The 16,824-nt window shown below is 37.6% G+C and overlaps 1 protein-coding gene across 1 annotated transcript; it reads right to left on the bottom strand.

Moving 5' to 3' along the window:
* Positions 1-3,593: 3,593 nt before the first annotated feature.
* On the bottom strand, positions 3,594-16,525 carry AMBN (ameloblastin). The gene is made up of 11 exons (XM_024754151.1): positions 16,424-16,525; positions 15,399-15,467; positions 12,572-12,622; positions 11,237-11,284; positions 10,635-10,745; positions 8,371-8,604; positions 7,421-7,459; positions 7,097-7,156; positions 6,960-7,004; positions 6,482-6,526; positions 3,594-4,694 (listed from the first exon to the last, which is right to left on the bottom strand). The coding sequence occupies exons 1-11, from the start codon at positions 16,436-16,438 to the stop codon at positions 4,149-4,151; spliced, it is 1,263 nt and encodes a 420-aa protein (XP_024609919.1). The 5' UTR covers positions 16,439-16,525; the 3' UTR covers positions 3,594-4,148.
* Positions 16,526-16,824: the final 299 nt, after the last annotated feature.

Here is a 16,824-nt window from a genome sequence, read left to right as displayed (position 1 = left end):
GTGGAATGAAAGCTATAAGTAGGAAGGTCCAAGTGGAAGGAAGCTCCTAGAACTGTATTCCTTTCTTTAATCCCTCAGCAAGATGGTAAAACCTGTAGGGGGAACTACAGAGATTAGTGTCACCACTGAAGGCTTGGGAGATGACCTCCCACATCCGCACTTAACTCACTTGTTTGGCTGATGTAAATGCTATATGGGTCATGGGGACACAGTGGATTATTGCAAAATCAATCAGATGGTGATGCCAGTGGTAGCTATAGTTCTAGATGTGGTAGCTTTATTGGAACAAATCAGTATAGCCCATGGCACTTCATATGTAGCTATTGATATGACAGATGCTTTCTTTCTATTCCAATCAGTAAGAAAAATCAGAAGCAGTTTTCTTTTAAACAGCAGGGACAATACAAACTTAAACTGTTTTGCCCCAGGACTGTGTCCCTCTCTTGCAATTTGTCATAAGATAGTCCTGAGGGTCCTTGATCATCTTCAAATCCCACAGGAAATCATGCCAATCCATTACATTGAAGACACAATGCAACAGGTTTTGATTAGAATGGTGTAGCAAGCCAGAGGGTGGAAGATAAATACTGCAGGAGTTTATGGGGCTCCTGACATTTCTAGAGGTTTAGTAGTCTGGGGCATGTCAAGATAACTAAAGTGAAAGGCAAGTTGCAGCAGCTTGCACCACCCTACAGTAAGAGAGAAGCACAATGCTTTTGGATTTCTTTGTGTTCTGAAGACAACATATACCACCTAGTGTATAACTTGAAAGGCTGCCAGTTTTGAATGGGACTTAGGACAAGGGAGGGGTACGTGTTGTAGCATAAGCTTCCCTGTCACTTTGGCATTATGACTCAGGGCTTTATGGAAGTATCTGTGGACCTCTGACAAGTCCTGACAGGAGAATAAGAGCATGGAACCTTAGGGTTCTCCTTGTGAAAAGAAGTTCTTATTTTGCTACTGGACCCTAATAGACACAATATGCTGATTTTGGGATGCCAAGTGACTATGCTACTTGAGTTACCCATCTTGAACTACATGATTTATGATCCACTGAACCATAAAATAGTATAAACAGCAGCATTCCATTGTAAGTGAAAATGATCAGGCTTTAGCAGGTCTGGAGGCATCAAGTAATTTGCCTAAGCAACAGGTTCAGGTTCCTCTTTATAACTTTGATGGCTTTCCCTCAATCCACACATTTGGCTTCACGGGGAGTTCCATATGACTAGAATAACCAGGTGTCAAGGTTTGCCCTAGGTAGTACTGGTTTACACCTGTTGTCCGACATTCATTCATCATTCATGACACCACTTTTCGTTATCAAAGTATCCTAGTTTGGAGAATCAATTATATGACTACCTTATTTCTGATCAATTAATGGAGAGGAAAGAGTGTGTGTGTGGTTCATGGATTTCTATACTCAGGTATCAGCTGGAAGTGCACGGTTAATGCACCACAACCCCACTGAGTAGGCAGAATTTTAGTTTGTCTATTTTGTGTGGAAGGACAAATGGCCTGAGATATAGATCTATACAAACTCAGGGACAACACCAGATTGGTCAGCTGGTCAAGGACTTGGGAAGAGCAAGATTGGAAGATTACTAATAAGGCAGTCTAGAAGGCAGGCTATTTAAATAGAGGCTTCGGGATGGGATGCAGTAGGAAGATATTCATTTCTCATATAAATTTCTGGTAGAGGGAAGCCATAGTAGAAGAAATTCTCAATAATTAAGATGGCTCCTCCTGTGGGCGACATTTAGCCTCTTTCCCTGACCACCTTGGTGTTTGCTCATGGACTGGTGTTTGAGGTGGCTATGGTGGCAGGGTATCAACAACTTGGTATCCCACCTTGTCAAAGTTGATCTAACTATTTACACAATTAAGTGCCCAGCCTGCTTTGAGGCCTTTATAGGACAACATTCATCAGAGAAACCAGCGTATGTGAGCTCATAAATGTATGCTATGAATTACAAAGAAGGACAAAAAAGGTAGTGTGTGGAAGTGTGAATAGAAAAGCACAATTTCATCAGATAATGGGAAAATTCCATTTCTCCACTGTTACTGCTGCTGTTTTGCTTGGTTCTCCTTATGAAAATTATCAGTAGGAAAAGAAGGAAACTACTATGATTTAACAATTTTATCTGTGTACTTTATCTCATTTAATTCTCACAACAACCTTGTGAGGTGAGTTGGGTTGTAGCTCCAATTTGGAAATGAAAACACAGGAGCAGAGAGATTAGGTCTTACTTCCAAAGACTCATAGATGATTAGATGTGAGGTCAAAGTTTGAACACATATCTCTCTATATGTCTTTTACCATACTGCTTTTTTTTTGATGTGGACCATTTTTAAAGTCTTTATTGAATTTGTAACAATACTGCTTCTGTTTTAGGTTTTGTATTTTTGACCCTGAGGCATGTGGGATCTTAGCTCCTCGACCAGGGATCAAACCCGCACTCCCTGCATTGGAAGGCGAAGTCCTAACTACTGGACTGCCAGGGAAGTCCCCGTATTGCTTTTTAGAAGACTGTCTGGAGTGCTAAGGTGGGTCTCAGTGGGCATCTGCTGGCTACCATGGCAGTCATTCTGTTACCCTTACACCTTTGCCAGAGCCACTATGGGACAAAAACTGAATTTGAATCTCCTACATCCTCCTTCTGCTCTAGCCCATGGAGTGGGGGTGAGCAGAGCTCTGCCTGGAGAGAGCGAGAAAATAAGAGGTGGCTGCATGGTCCTGTTAAGGCTCCTGAAGTATCCCAGGTCAGGAGGCATCTCAGGGCTCTTTTCCTTGGCTGCATGTCCAAAATCTCCACGGGGCATGGAGGGGAATCTGAGCTCCATGGAGCCTAAGACCTGGGCTGGGCAACTTGGGAGGAAGTGGAGAGAATGGAGGAGGAGGCTCCTTTTTAGGGATGAGGCTAATTTTCAGATCTGGCCTTGGAACCTCTTAATTTAGGCAAATAGCCGTGACTGATATATACCTAGCTTTGGTGACAAGTAATGATCATTTTCTGGTTATCATTTTCCCACATTATATTTCACAGAAATGAGCTAATTCTTACATGGTGCCCACATAACTCTTCTTGTGTTTCTTCCTCTTGGAGGCCTCATTCTACAGATGCTTTTGATACTGTTCTGAGAAAACTTATGTGATCCCTCCCATCCCCTCCCATGCTCCTAACCTTAGGCTGGAGACACCCCTAATATCCTCTGTGGTTCAAGAATACCCTGTACTTGGCCTTGTTATAGCACTTTCACATGTTTGCAGGTTTGGGAGTATCTATTTTGCAGTGCTGTTGTGAGATAATACATGTAAAGTACTAGGGCTTGGCCTAGAGTGGCTGTTTTTGTTATTACTGTGGTTGCTTGTCTGCTTGTCAATCATCCCTATTGAAAGCTCTGAGGGAAGGGGCTGTGTCGCTGTTCCCTAGCACAGTGCCTAGGACATTGGTAGATACACAATAAACTTTCCAGGAAAGAAAAATGAGTTGAATAAAATGGGTTAAAGAGTAGCAAATACAGGGGATGAGTATGCTTTTCTTAATAGTTTGAATATATGTAAATAATAAGTGTATAATTTCTGATAGTTTCAGTGAGAAAAATTTTTATTTAAAATAGGCTAGATGCTTTTACTAGATTAAATAAAATACTCTACAAATGAGAATTTTAAATCCAGTATACCAAACCCAGTAATACCAGTCAGGGCTTGTCCACCAATCCCCATTTAATAACATTTAAATGAAATAACTTATAATTCTAAGAATATGTGCCTTTGCTTAGAGAAAAATTTCCAAAGCAATGTCACATTTCCTGGATATAACAGTGTCATGCTAGTAAGAGAAATTCTATAATGTCAAGACAGCTAAGAAATGGTGACTTTCAAATGCACAGACCCTTAGACTTGCTCTGATGTTATTAATAGTATTTCTAAATCACAGAGACAGGCAACACATTTTATTTCAATAAGAGAATGAAAGCAAGAAGGGGACCTACACTATTTCTAGCCACTTATATTTATTAGTATGTGCTTAACACTTTTAATGCCTTTGCTGCAGAGGGTAATAAGTGTTTTCGCAAAAAGATAGACTATTGGGACAAAGCTGGGGAGCTTGTGCATAGAGAAAGTAGCTGATATCTCAAGCCTCTCAGGGCTCTTGGAAATGCCATGCATCATGCTTAATCTGGGGCTGCTGGGCCTTGTTTCCTGGCATCGATGTGTGCTGACTGTCAGAGGTCACTGTGGAATCCACGGTGGTTTCTTCCTGGAGACCCAGAGTTGTGGTCTCATCAGCACTGTAGGTCTCATAAACATCAGCTAATCCAGGGGTCATCAGTGGGTCTGCAGCTGCTGGGGTGACCCTGAGGGGTCCCCTGCTGTGCCCTGCAGGGCCTTTTGCTAGGTTGGGGATATTGCCTTTAGGATTAGCAAGAAGCCCTCCAAGGGCACCAGGTGCTAGCTCTGAAAGGAGAGCTGGGTTTTCCAGATCGGCTGGGTTGGCCTCCGGCATAGGGAGGTCTTGTGCATCTCCTTCTCCCTTCTCCGGGCCTTTGGTTCCAGCGACTGGGGAGTCAAATTCCAGAGTAAAGTCCCCGCCCATGGCTGGATTGGGGGGCATCCCTCCAAGGCCGGGCCTCATGCCTCCAAATCCCGGGAACATGGCTCCATAGACCATGGGGCCTCCTCTTCCTCCCTGGAAAAAACCATTTATCACATATTATTAACTATACGATGACATTATACCAGTCAGATTCACTGAAAAACCATAAAAAACAGATAGGGAACAGAGAATTGGCTGACAGCTTTGTGTAAGCACATTTCTCACTAAATTGGCTTCTGTACTTTTCTGGGTGGGGACTCTCACTTCTTTGAAAGGGAGATGAAGACCCTTTGAATGCCTGCCGAAGGGTAAGAGGGAAAGAAGCAGGGAAGTAGGACAGAACCAAGTCTACAGGCAAAAGGTAGTTTGAATTTCATTTTAAGAAAACAATAAGCAGTTGAAAAGGGCAATTCCATCATAAGACAAAATCTGAAGCATTCCTGAGTTTGTTGAGCAGAGTTTTGGAGGACATTGTCAGTATCATTTCTCAGTATCCCTCAAAATGAATGAAGCCCCATGTAATATTTTTTCTTTTGCTTTAAAAATTTTTCCTTCCTTCCTTCTCTACTTCCTTCCTTCTTCCCTCCCTACCTCCCTCTGTAGAAACAGAAATATTTTCTTCCTGTGGACAGTTAAAATTCTAGAACTGACCATGTGTCCTTTTTTCCTTTGTTGCGAAAAATTTCAGGACCAAATCTTGGGCTTCTTACAGCAAGTGTGCAGGGCTTTGTAACTTGCATATCTGTATTCTCATTTCCTCATTTTAAATTCTATCTTCAGTTTTTTGGTTATATTTATTGTGTTTTTCATAAGCTACAGAAAAATCTTTTAAGAATGAGGCAAAATATAAATTAATTAAAATTCTAAAATAATAATTAACACACTTGAATTTTCAACCCGTTTCGTTGGTGTTATGTAGAGTCAGTACTTTTTCCTCTTATCTTCTCCTGGCTCTCCACTCGCAGATTTTCCCATCTTCTCCAGGGATGGCACTGTGAACCCCTGGGCTGCTACCTTTATCACATGATTTTCACATTTTCTGCCCCTGTATCTATTTTTTCCACTGACTAGACTGTGAACCCCCTGAGATCAGGAACCTTATCTTATTTATCTTGCCTCCATAGGATCTTTTTATGTGTCTCACTCACAGAAAACTTGAGATTCAAGTTTTCTTCAGTGATAGCATGTTTTCATGTATTTATTAAATCAGTAGGATCCGTAGTTGATAATGATTTGTTAATTCAGTTAATTTGTTTTGTTTTGCTTTGTGCTCTAACAGATTTAACGTAGAAATTTCTGAGGGAAAAAAGTCCAGTTGTGTGAGTCTATTGATCTCAAATTTTAAAGTTGTAATATGCATAGATAATGATAAGAGAATAAGAATACACTTGACTTGACTTACATTGTTAATGTACTTTGAATTTTACAATAATCAAATTTTAAACTTGGTTAATTTTGTTTTGATCTCTCAATTTTGAGGTCTAAATGATTTGCAATTTTGTTGAATTTGTTGTTTTGAGGGGTTAAGTGGTCTGAGAAGTAACGGGAACTTCATGAACCATGTGTATCTTTTTTGGTTTGAAGCGTTTGCTGTTTAATAATGGTGGCTTTTCAAGAGAGGTTTCTCCTGTTCTCATATTCAAGAAATGGGGCAAAATCCTATGTGCAAGAATGGTCATCACTCAGAAACGACTATATGGGAAATGTGATGAAATCTTTGCATACTGCTTCAGAATCAAGCTTTTGGTTTTGGAGTGGAACAACTTGAGTCCCATGCTGTATATTCAGCTATATTCAGGGCCAACACCTCTTGCAGCCAGTCATCTGTGACTGTTCTCCCTTGGCCACTATTGTAAGAAGACTTTGAAGACATTACTCACAGCCATTTCTTCTGAGCTCATGACGCCAAGTCTGGCAGGAGCGTTCTGTTCAAAAAGAAACACAGCATCATATTATGAGCCAGCTGACTCCTATTATCTTTGTAACTACTCAAGACAAAGTTAAAAGTCATTTAGTCTTTCTTTAAAACTTAATATTAATACCGTGTCCAGAGACAGAGTAAAGTGGAGAGATGAGTCATTATTAAATGAATGTAGCCAATTTGGATAATTAAGATAGAAAAGTTACCTTTTCTTTAATGCCACTGTGTGTGTGTGTGTGTGTGTGTGTGTGTGTGTGTGTGTATTTGTATGCCTGGCCAGAATTATCCAAATAGGAAGTGTGCCTCCTTGCCATTTCAGTTGCTAACTTAGGCATTCAGAGAATATGGAATCTATTGTTTGAGGCCTAGATTTTATAATATTATCTCTTAAGAAAACATTTAATTAAAATGATACTTTTTATAGGATAAAGACTTACCAATTGATTTGCTCCATAGGACATGTAAAATATTCCTGGATAAAGCTAAATATAAATACAATAATCATCACAAAATGCATTTCCCAAGAGAAAAACTTTTAAGTAAATCACAGAGAAGTGGTATTAAAAAAACTTACTGGAGGTGGTTTATTTTGTGGCACTGGTCCCAGAGATATCAAACGGGCTATTGGAAACATCTTTAAGTGGTAGAAAGAGAATAAGCAATTCATATTTGCTATAACACAGGCAGACCTCCCATTACGGCCATTTCTAGGAATTATATGAAACTTATTTTCAGATGGATTACTATGATAAACAAGTATTTAATACTTACGCAAACAAAGGAACACGTTATATTTCATATTTATGGATAAATGGGGCAATTAAAATTTTTTACTCTCCTTTCTTAAAGTATAGAGATGTATTTCCCAAGAAAGTGTCTTACTGAGATTTGTACTTACCGATGGGTCTTGTGGATCAGCAAAATTCATTCCTGGCAACTGCATTACAGATAAATATTAAAATTACTGAACAATTAAAATAGACGAAGTGAACTTAAAATGTTCTTATCTTATTTACGATTATGATAAAACAATCTAAAATGAATTTCCTTGTTTTTACTTTCATTTCGCCTCTGAGGGTACAACCAAGAGATTACAGTTGCCCTTTACTGACATGACTCAAGTGCACAGAGAGGAGATGGGGCATGTCTGTCATGAGTTTGCTTTGTTTTGCAGAATAGAAAGTAATGAATTTTGGAATCAGAGCATGCCAGATTGATTTGAATGCTGACTGTGCCACTTAATTTTTGTGTAATACTGGGAAAATTTTATAACCTCTTAAAATATGTCCTTTTAAAAAAGGATGATAAGATCTATCTTCATAGGATTGGAGTCAGGATGGTATGTGGGGATGTTAAATGCCTGCAGCATACTAGTTACATGATACCTTCCTTTCCTGTCCATTGCTCTTTTCTCAAAATTATTACCTGATACTTTTGCTTGATTGTCTTCTCTATTACCAGATAGAGAAATAATACTGCAAAAATATTATTTGCAATGCGGAGGGATCAATCACTTTTCTTAGTCCTTCCAACATTGAAAAAAGAGCCTGGTGATAAGAAGCCTGGAATTCTCTGGGCTGTCCTATTTCCTCTGAAAGCTTTCATCTTTTGTAACTAAGAAACCAATTTTACAGGAACAGGATCTTTTAGAATCCATGCCCCATCTTAGATGGCAAAGGGCAGGAATGGATATTTATATTCTACTCCCAGATATGTCAATTGCTTGAAAACATTTGTATTTTCATGCATTATGCCCAAAGCTCTGATTATTTAAATGTGCTCTGCAAATCGATTTTCTTTCACTAAGTTAATGGACGATCCAGGTCTGACTTCAGAGAAAGGAATTACCTCCGTCTTTGGTGGCTTTTCTGATGGTGCCACCTGTTGAATCATTGGCCCCTCTGATTGCTGCAAGGGTGGATGTCCCGGGTAAATCAGAGGCTGAGATATTCCCTTCTGGACTGTGTTCTGGACGGAGGTTACAACGGTGGGCTGGAGGAAAGGTTTCTGTCCTGGCTGTGGAGGCTGCAGGGATGGCTGCGATGGGAGAGGTGGGGGATGCACAGGCAAAGAATATTCATACTGCAGAGAAATTTGAAAGGAGTGTCAGGAAGCGATGGCTCACTGAACTGTGGTGTCTGACAAAGCAAAAGGGCTTGGGGAACTTTCTACTTGGAAGAGAGTCTAGGAGACTTGTCTTGAAGATGTGTTCCATAGGAAGCACTGATTCACTTAAAGTCAGTGTTTTTGGGAGCAGTCTGGTAGGTGTTTACCTCCCCTACTTCCTTTGGGACTACGACTGTGCATGAAGATGGAAAGCTATATGAACTTCTGGGTAGACTGAGCCGTTTCGTCCTCTGGGTTCCCACAGCTGCCTCTATGTATCTCTATTTTAACACTTTCCCACTAGATTACAGTTACTGCTAATAAAGATTTGTCCCTTGGTCAGCTGACAGAGGATAATGTCTTATTTATCTTTATAGCCCCAGGACTTAACATAGGTCCTAATAAGTGACTGGCACAGGTTAGATAATATATTTTTTGAGTTAATGAAAGGAGAAAGGGTAATTAAATAAAATACCAATCAAATTCTTACATCATGAATTCATTTTGGAAACAATCAAGTGGAGAAAGAATCACCATTAACATAATTTACTGTCCCACTAAATGTGGCTTGGTGAGTAATGCTGCTTGTTATGGAAAACCATCTGGAATCAAAAGTTCCTGTTAAAACAACCATGTTTTTTTGCTCCTCTTTGAAATTACCTGTTGTGAACAGCTCCCTATTATTTTTAAATTATTTGCAAGCTCCTCAAAGTGGCTTAGAAGTCTCCACCTAGAGGGGTGGGATAGGGAGGATGGGAGGAAGATGCAAGAGGGAGGAGATATGGGGATATATGTACATGTATAGTTGATTCACTTTGTTATACGGCAGAAACTATCACACATTGTAAAGCAGTTACACTCCAATAAAGATGTTAAAACAAAACAAAAAACAGGGCTTCCCTGGTGGTGCAGTGGTTGAGAGTCCGCCTGCCGATGCAGGGGACACGGGTTCATGCCCTGGTCCGGGAAGATCCCACATGCCGCGGAGCAGCTGGGCCCGTGAGCCATGGCCGCTGAGCCTGCACATCCGGAGCCTGTGCTCCGCAACGGGAGAGGCCACAACAGTGAGAGGCCTGTGTACCGCAAAAAAACAAAAAATAAACAAAAAAGAAGTCTCACAACAATCTGGCTGTGCTTCATCTCTTCAACCATTGCCCATCTCTAAACTCCTGGGCTTTCATTACTTGTACCTCATTCATTACTTATACCTCACAACTTAGCACCTTGTAATATGTTGTCTTGTCTTATCCCCTAATCAGATGTGAAATTTTGTAAGCTTTGAAGGCATTCTTAAACACCTTCACTTTCATTTCCAATCTACCATTTGGTTTATGTATTTGTTAGGTATCTAATAAATAATGATTAACTGATTGAGGTATTTATTAATTGCTTAGGGTTTATGATTTTTTTTTTCCAGTACGCGGGCCTCTCACTGCTGTGGCCTCTCCCGTTGCGGAGCACAGGCTCCGGATGCACAGGCTCAGCGGCCATGGCTCACGGGCCCAGCTGCTCCGTGGCACGTGGGGATCTTCCCAGACCGGCGCACGAACACGTGTCCCCTGCATTGGCAGGCGGACTCCCAACTACTGCGCCACCAGGGAAGCCCTATGATGTTTTAATTAGGAATGTTTTGCATCATTTTAAATGTGTCTTTTAGTAATTATTTAAGGAATCTTGACTGAAATCAGAATTTTCCAGGATACAGCCTGCTTTCATTTTCAGGCTAGTTTATTTATTGTTCATATCTTTAACATAGGTTTCTATGTTTTGGAAGCCATATCTTCCTATTTGAAGTAAATATACAAATGGGTTGAAAATTTGGACCATTTTATTTTAAATTTTCCTAAGTACTAAAAACAGTTATAGGTTTTGATTTATTGTTATTTGGAAATTTTTTTATTCATTACTGTTACCTGTCTGTGGTTACTATATGACAACTTAGAGAAGGCAAGCAGGAGAATATTTTAAAGCTTGAAGTTTCAGACACATTGATGCAATTAACTTACCTGTTGAGTTTCATGTTCCCTTGGTCTCATCCACGGGAAAGAGGAATGTGGTGGGAGGAGAGCATGCATCCACAAAGAATTAAATGATTTCCCAAAGCCAAGTCTTGAATACTAAAGACACGGAGAAAAAAAGTATGCTTATATTTCAGTGTTTTCTTAAACTTGGTTTCCATTTTCTAAAAAATCCACAAAAAGTGTAGAAATAGCAAAAATTAGAGTGTTATTCGTTAATTTAATGTGGCTGGGTTAAGTCTTCCAATAGACTTGCTTTTTATTCTGAGCCAGTCTGACATATTCCCATAAACTTCTTTGAGATTTTGCTTTTTTAAGCATTCATATTTTGGGCTGCATAATAAAATTAATAATACAAAAAAGAATTTTTTTCTTACTAAAGAAAATTCAACATTATTTTTATTTTCTCCTATCATCCCGTCCTAGGTCCTTATTTTGTTTTAGCTTATCTCAATTACTCATTTGCTTTTTCAGTATTTAGGATATTGTTTATTCACAAACAAATTTTATGAATTACAGTGCTGCTGCTAATATCACTACCACCAACACCATGAATATTTGCAATAAGAATTATTTGAAAATAAGGTTACCTGAGAAAGCATGTTTAATCCCTGCAAACTTCCCAACTGTCTCATTGTCTATCAAGAAAAAAAAAGTGGGTTAGTGTTTGTCACATATGTTCCTTTTGTGTATGACACAATTGATTTTCAACATATGGTAGTATTAGCACAAAGTTTGGAGTGGGTCAATTTGAATAAAATAAGAGACACAAATCATCACTAAAAAGTAGAAATGTTAAATGTGGTTCTGCCATTGTTGTTATCATTGCTATTAAAATAGTGAGCTTGCTTTTCATCATTAATTAAAAGAGAGAAAATATTTAAGTGGAGGTCATATTGAAACATGGGAAAATAGTTCATTGAATTGAAATATCAATATAATCACAAGGACATTGTCTCATTGACTCTTTTTTCCCTCATTTAACTTACTTTGCCTTTTATAAATCCAGCCCGAAGAGGAATTTGAAAAAACAGGCAAACAAACCAAACAAATTAAAACAAAACAACCCTACCTCCTTCCCAAGTAAAAGTTCTCAAAATAATAAATATAAAAAACACTGGGGAAAATGGTAAGTATCTAGATAGATGGTCAAGAATGCTGCCAATTCAACAGAAAGTCAATTTCATTTTTTCCTGGGAAGAGGTTTAGAGTGCTTTGCGTTGAGTTTAAGCTAGAAAGTAAGAATAAAAAAACAAAACTCAGTGAAACTTAGCTTCATTTTGAAATAAGCTTCTAGCACAAAGTATCGATTTCCCTCAGACCGTCATGATATAAATAAATTTTGCAAGGCCTTGTGAAAAATTTGTAATCTCATAAATATTTTTCTATTCATAACTGTTTATATTTTTTACTGATATCTGAAACATTTCTATTTTGCTGGGGTTTTCTAGACAGAGTATATGTTAGGTATAAGAACTGCAATAAGACAGACAAAGCCTATGCAGGAGGCACTATAGTACAGTGTTAATGCTATTTACAGTCCTCATAAACAATTACATTTTGTAAGATAAACTTTCCTCATGGGAACTTTATCATATGCTATATGGAGAAGGAACTAAGTATAAGCCATTTGTGACTTCAGAATAATGTGTTTCAATTAATGTATATATATGTATTAGGTATTAAATATTAGTACTGCTTTGATCACACACAGATGATGTTCTAAAAACCAAAACAACTGAAAATTTAAAATTGCAGTAAAATTATAAGATGAGGCTCTAATAAATGTCATAAACTTCTCTAGAACTGCTCAGGAGGACAGCCACTGACTTCTGGCCAGGAAAACTGAGAAACAGCCCATGTATTTCTCTTATGAAGAACTTACCAATGTAAAGATTATATATAAATACTCTGACAATACATACCTCAAGGCTCAAACTAACCATGCCTGGTGTCCCAGGTTGCTGAGGAAACACCTAAATGGAAATAAAAATAATTTTGAATTTTCTTTGATGAGAAACTTCGTTACACACTGAAAATAGAAAGCCACACGTATACCTAAGGGCCAGCTAATACTGGTTTATTACCCAAATGACTTGAGCTTTTGGGTAGAATGAAGAAAAACTTAAATTGTTTGGAGTATTAACATAATATTAAATTTTATTTTTTTGGCTGCACCGCACGGCTTGTGGGATCCTAGTTCCCTGACCGGGGACTGAAGCCAGGCCCTTGGCAGTGAAAGCATGGAATCCTAACCACTGGACCACCAGGGAATTCCTAATATTGAATAATTTTGCTCCCACATGAATCATCTACCCTTTGTCTACATCTTAATGCTATATTGCTTTAAAAGCAAAATTTGATTTAGTTTGAAAGTTATGTTGAAAACAAATGAGAAGTAAAAGAAACAAAATAGAAAACTAATAACTCAACTTGAATATTATCACATAGAAAAGCAAAGGGAACAAACTCGAACTCAGTTTTCTTGTGTGTTTGACAAATCTACATACCTGGTTTGTGGAACGTGGTGTGGGATCACGGCATTCGGCAAAACCATGTGTAAAACCTAACTTGCCTCCCATTCAAAGGGCTTCAACAAATCCTCCATCATCTTTAGTGAAAGATTATTATTTTTTAAATGTTTTTTCTTTTTTAAAAATTTTTATTGTGAAAGATTATGTATAAACCTGTTGATCTGTGTTTATATTTTTGGGATCATATAAAAGGCATTTTTTCTGAAGTAAAAGGTATTCTAGTACCAAGTACTATTATACTTACTGTGTTCATTTAAAAGTTGTTTAAAAAATATAGCTATATTTACAGCTAGGTTTTTAAACTGTAAGATATTTTCCTTTCTAAGCCAATCCTTATTAATATGCATGAATACAAGTGGGGAAAAAATCAGAGAATGGAAGAGAAGAGTAACAATTAGAGTAAATTGGATTTTAAGGGGTTTTTTTCCTTTGGATATTCTTACATCTAGGGTCAAGGGGTTTTAATGCCTTACTTCCTTCATTTAAACCACAGGTATTTTTGGAGTCTCCACAAAATGTATTGGGATTATTTTTCCTTTGTGAGGAAGTTCAGGAATATTTTTCTGAGCATATGTTATTTGTCTCCACGTCCTACATTTTTATACAGGTAAAATCCTACCTTCTGGGTCATGGTGCAAATTTCTTCAAATAATACAGTTTTGCAAGTGGATAGAAGGGAAGGAGTTATAAATGTGTAGCAAATACTCCAAGTAGAGAAAGAGGTTACCTTTGTAGACAAAAAGAGTGATATGTGTATGTGTGTGGTGAGAAAATTGTTTGGAATTTGAGGGGATGTGAGAGTAGAGCCTTCTTTCCTCCTATTAGCCAGTACAAAAATAAGGTAACTGGGATAGATTCAACTACAGGGCAAAGTATACTTTGCTTCTATTTGATCCAAGTCATGAATTAATGAGCAATATTTACATGAATGCAGATAGACAGAGGATATCTTTCCCAGGAGGAAGTAAAAGGAGAAGAACATCTGATTTGGCAGTTGGCAATCTTAAGCCATTGTCCTCTTGCTCAGAGTGGACCTGACTGACACAGGTGTGGACCATTGTAAGTTCCAAGAGTGTTAAGGTGTTAGACTGATGGTGGATGGCTGAGGTGACCCCAATGTCAGTATCATACAAAGGTAAGCTAAGGTGGCAACTTTAATTTTTCTTTCATTTAAAATTCATGTTGAGTAATATAAAAGAAACTCTTTTTATCTGTAAAATGGAGGTTTTCATCCTAGCAGTCAGTTTTCATCCCCCTTTTTTGAAATGTTTTAACTTTAAGAAGCTCAAATGGCTACTCCTTTGTCTCAAGGAACTTAAATATTTAAAGTTCATTTAAGACCACCTATGAGCTCCTCAAGACAAGAGACCACGTCACATTTAGTTTCACATCTCTAATGCCAGCACATTGCTGGATACACTGCAGGTGCTCGGTCAATATTTGTCAAATGCATGAAGCAACTGAATAATGTCTTCATGTAAACAGAATCACATGATATTGGCTGGAGTAGTTCAGTGCTCAAAGGGTTGTATTCATATGAAATCATCTCAGTATATGATGGAATGTACCAGGTGCAGGACTGTAACATACAAGTAGCCCATTGCATGGCGTGTTTTAATTTAAGAAACTTCAGGGCTTAGTCACACAGTATCTCCCTATAAGGCAAATTTGTTGGTTAATTACTAGCTTCAAATGGAATTACTTAGCTCAGTTTTGTAACCATAGTAATTTGGCTAATGTTGTTCTTTTAAAAATGAAGAAGAAAAAACGTACTTTACTTTTTTGGAGAAATTTCCTCTTTCCATTTTGATTTCATAATGATAGCAGGTAATTGATAATAAATTTGTGCTGTGACATTGTTGGAGACCACATACATCTTTTAACTTTTTTTTATTTTTTTTATTTTTATTTTTTTTTTAAACATCTTTATTGGGGTATAATTGCTTTACACATCTTTTAACTTTGAGTGAATGGAATAAGATGTAGAAGTTGTCTTCGGAAAATTTAAAATATCTTTTTGTATAACAAAATTTTATATTTGGCTTACTGCTTTTGGATTATAAGGGCTGACATCTGGGCACCTGACTTTTGACTCAGTAGGAAGATACCACTGGATTAATCCCAATGAGTCCAATTATGGACACTCAACCACTTCCTTCAGTGTTGTTTGGTGTCTGGCAATGTCTCTACTAGGGTACCCTCTAGAAGACTGACTTACCGGCACTGCAGAACTCATTTTCAGGAGGCACAGGATCAGTATCATGTCCTTCATTTTGAAAAGTGGGATCTGAAACAGAGTTGTATTGGAGAATCAAATCAGATGAATTTTTATTTCAGAATGGCTAAAAGACAATATTTCCATGAGCTCTTTGCTCTTCCAAAATGACTAGGTTCAAAACAAAATAAAACAAAACCAAAACAGATAAATGTTGCTAAACAACTGATTTTTATTTATTAGTTTTTGGAATGAATTGACGAGCAATTAAAAAATTTATAAGTACTTTTTTTTTTTTTATAGAGCTACCACCTAAATGAACATGTGGGAACACTTCCATGAATATTTAATTTCATTTCATAAATGAAATTCATTAAATTAAAATTTTAAATGTTCCACTATGTGAAATGTTGGTCTATTAAGTCTATTAAGTATGATTCACAGGAATTTTTACTTTGTTTCCCTCCAGAATAAATTTTGAAATGCATTTTAAATGTAATACAACCAACAGTCATTTCATAACAAACCTTTATATGCAGATATAAAGGGTATACTATTCTATGTTTAGGTTAGCCAGAAAACCATGCCAATAATTATCATTTAAAAATAAAAATTAACTAAATATTTTAATTTCCTTTGATATTAGTGGAAAATATGTCTCAAAATTGAGTTTTCCTCTTTCTAAAATGAATTATCTCTTCAGTTTATTCTATAAGTCCAGAAGGCACTTTACTCTCACATGAACAGAAATCTGACTAGTCAAGAGATTTGCTCAACTTCTAATACTTTTCCAAATTAGGTACTGTCACTAACAATCACAAATAGTAAAAAAAGTCTATAGGCAAGTCTTTTTGTCCTTAGCTGAAAGGGTATTAGGCAGGTCTCCTCTGGAACATGCTAATAATGTTTCACAATAAGCTATTATTCAGCTTCTGGTGACAAATGAAGATAAATCCTCTTTATAAAAGCTGCCTGGAGATAGGAAAAAAGAACAGGAATCACATGGAAATCATAAAATCACATTTTACCTTCAATGCTGGCATGCACTGTGCTCTCAGGGCCTGGTGATGCCAACCAAGATAGTTCTAAGAAAAGAAGATTAAAATTTTTTTCTGGACTGTGCCTGAGACTCACTCTGTATCCCTCATTCAGGGAAGACCTGAAACCTTTATTTAAAGTGCCAATCCACCAATCAAAGTAAAGCTAAATTGGGGAAAAAAATCACAACTCTGCTCCTGCAATTAGCCCTCACCCTTTTATTTCATGCAAGGACATTGGCCCAGTAGAGTCTCATTATTTTTAATTGTAACTCAACCCCTGTATTTATTCAGAGAACTCGATTGCAGAGAAGACACTGAAGGAATAATAAACATAAACTCTGAAGACAATGGTTTTGGTGAGCTGGGGGAAATATATGTAAAATAGGGGC

The sequence above is a fragment of the Neophocaena asiaeorientalis genome, unplaced genomic scaffold, assembly GCF_003031525.2.
Source record: "Neophocaena asiaeorientalis asiaeorientalis breed wild unplaced genomic scaffold, Neophocaena_asiaeorientalis_V1.1 scaffold148, whole genome shotgun sequence".
In the NCBI taxonomy this organism is placed as follows: Eukaryota; Metazoa; Chordata; class Mammalia; order Artiodactyla; family Phocoenidae; genus Neophocaena; species Neophocaena asiaeorientalis.
Note: the sequence above shows the minus strand (reverse complement) of the source record. Positions and strands in the feature narration are given on the sequence as shown.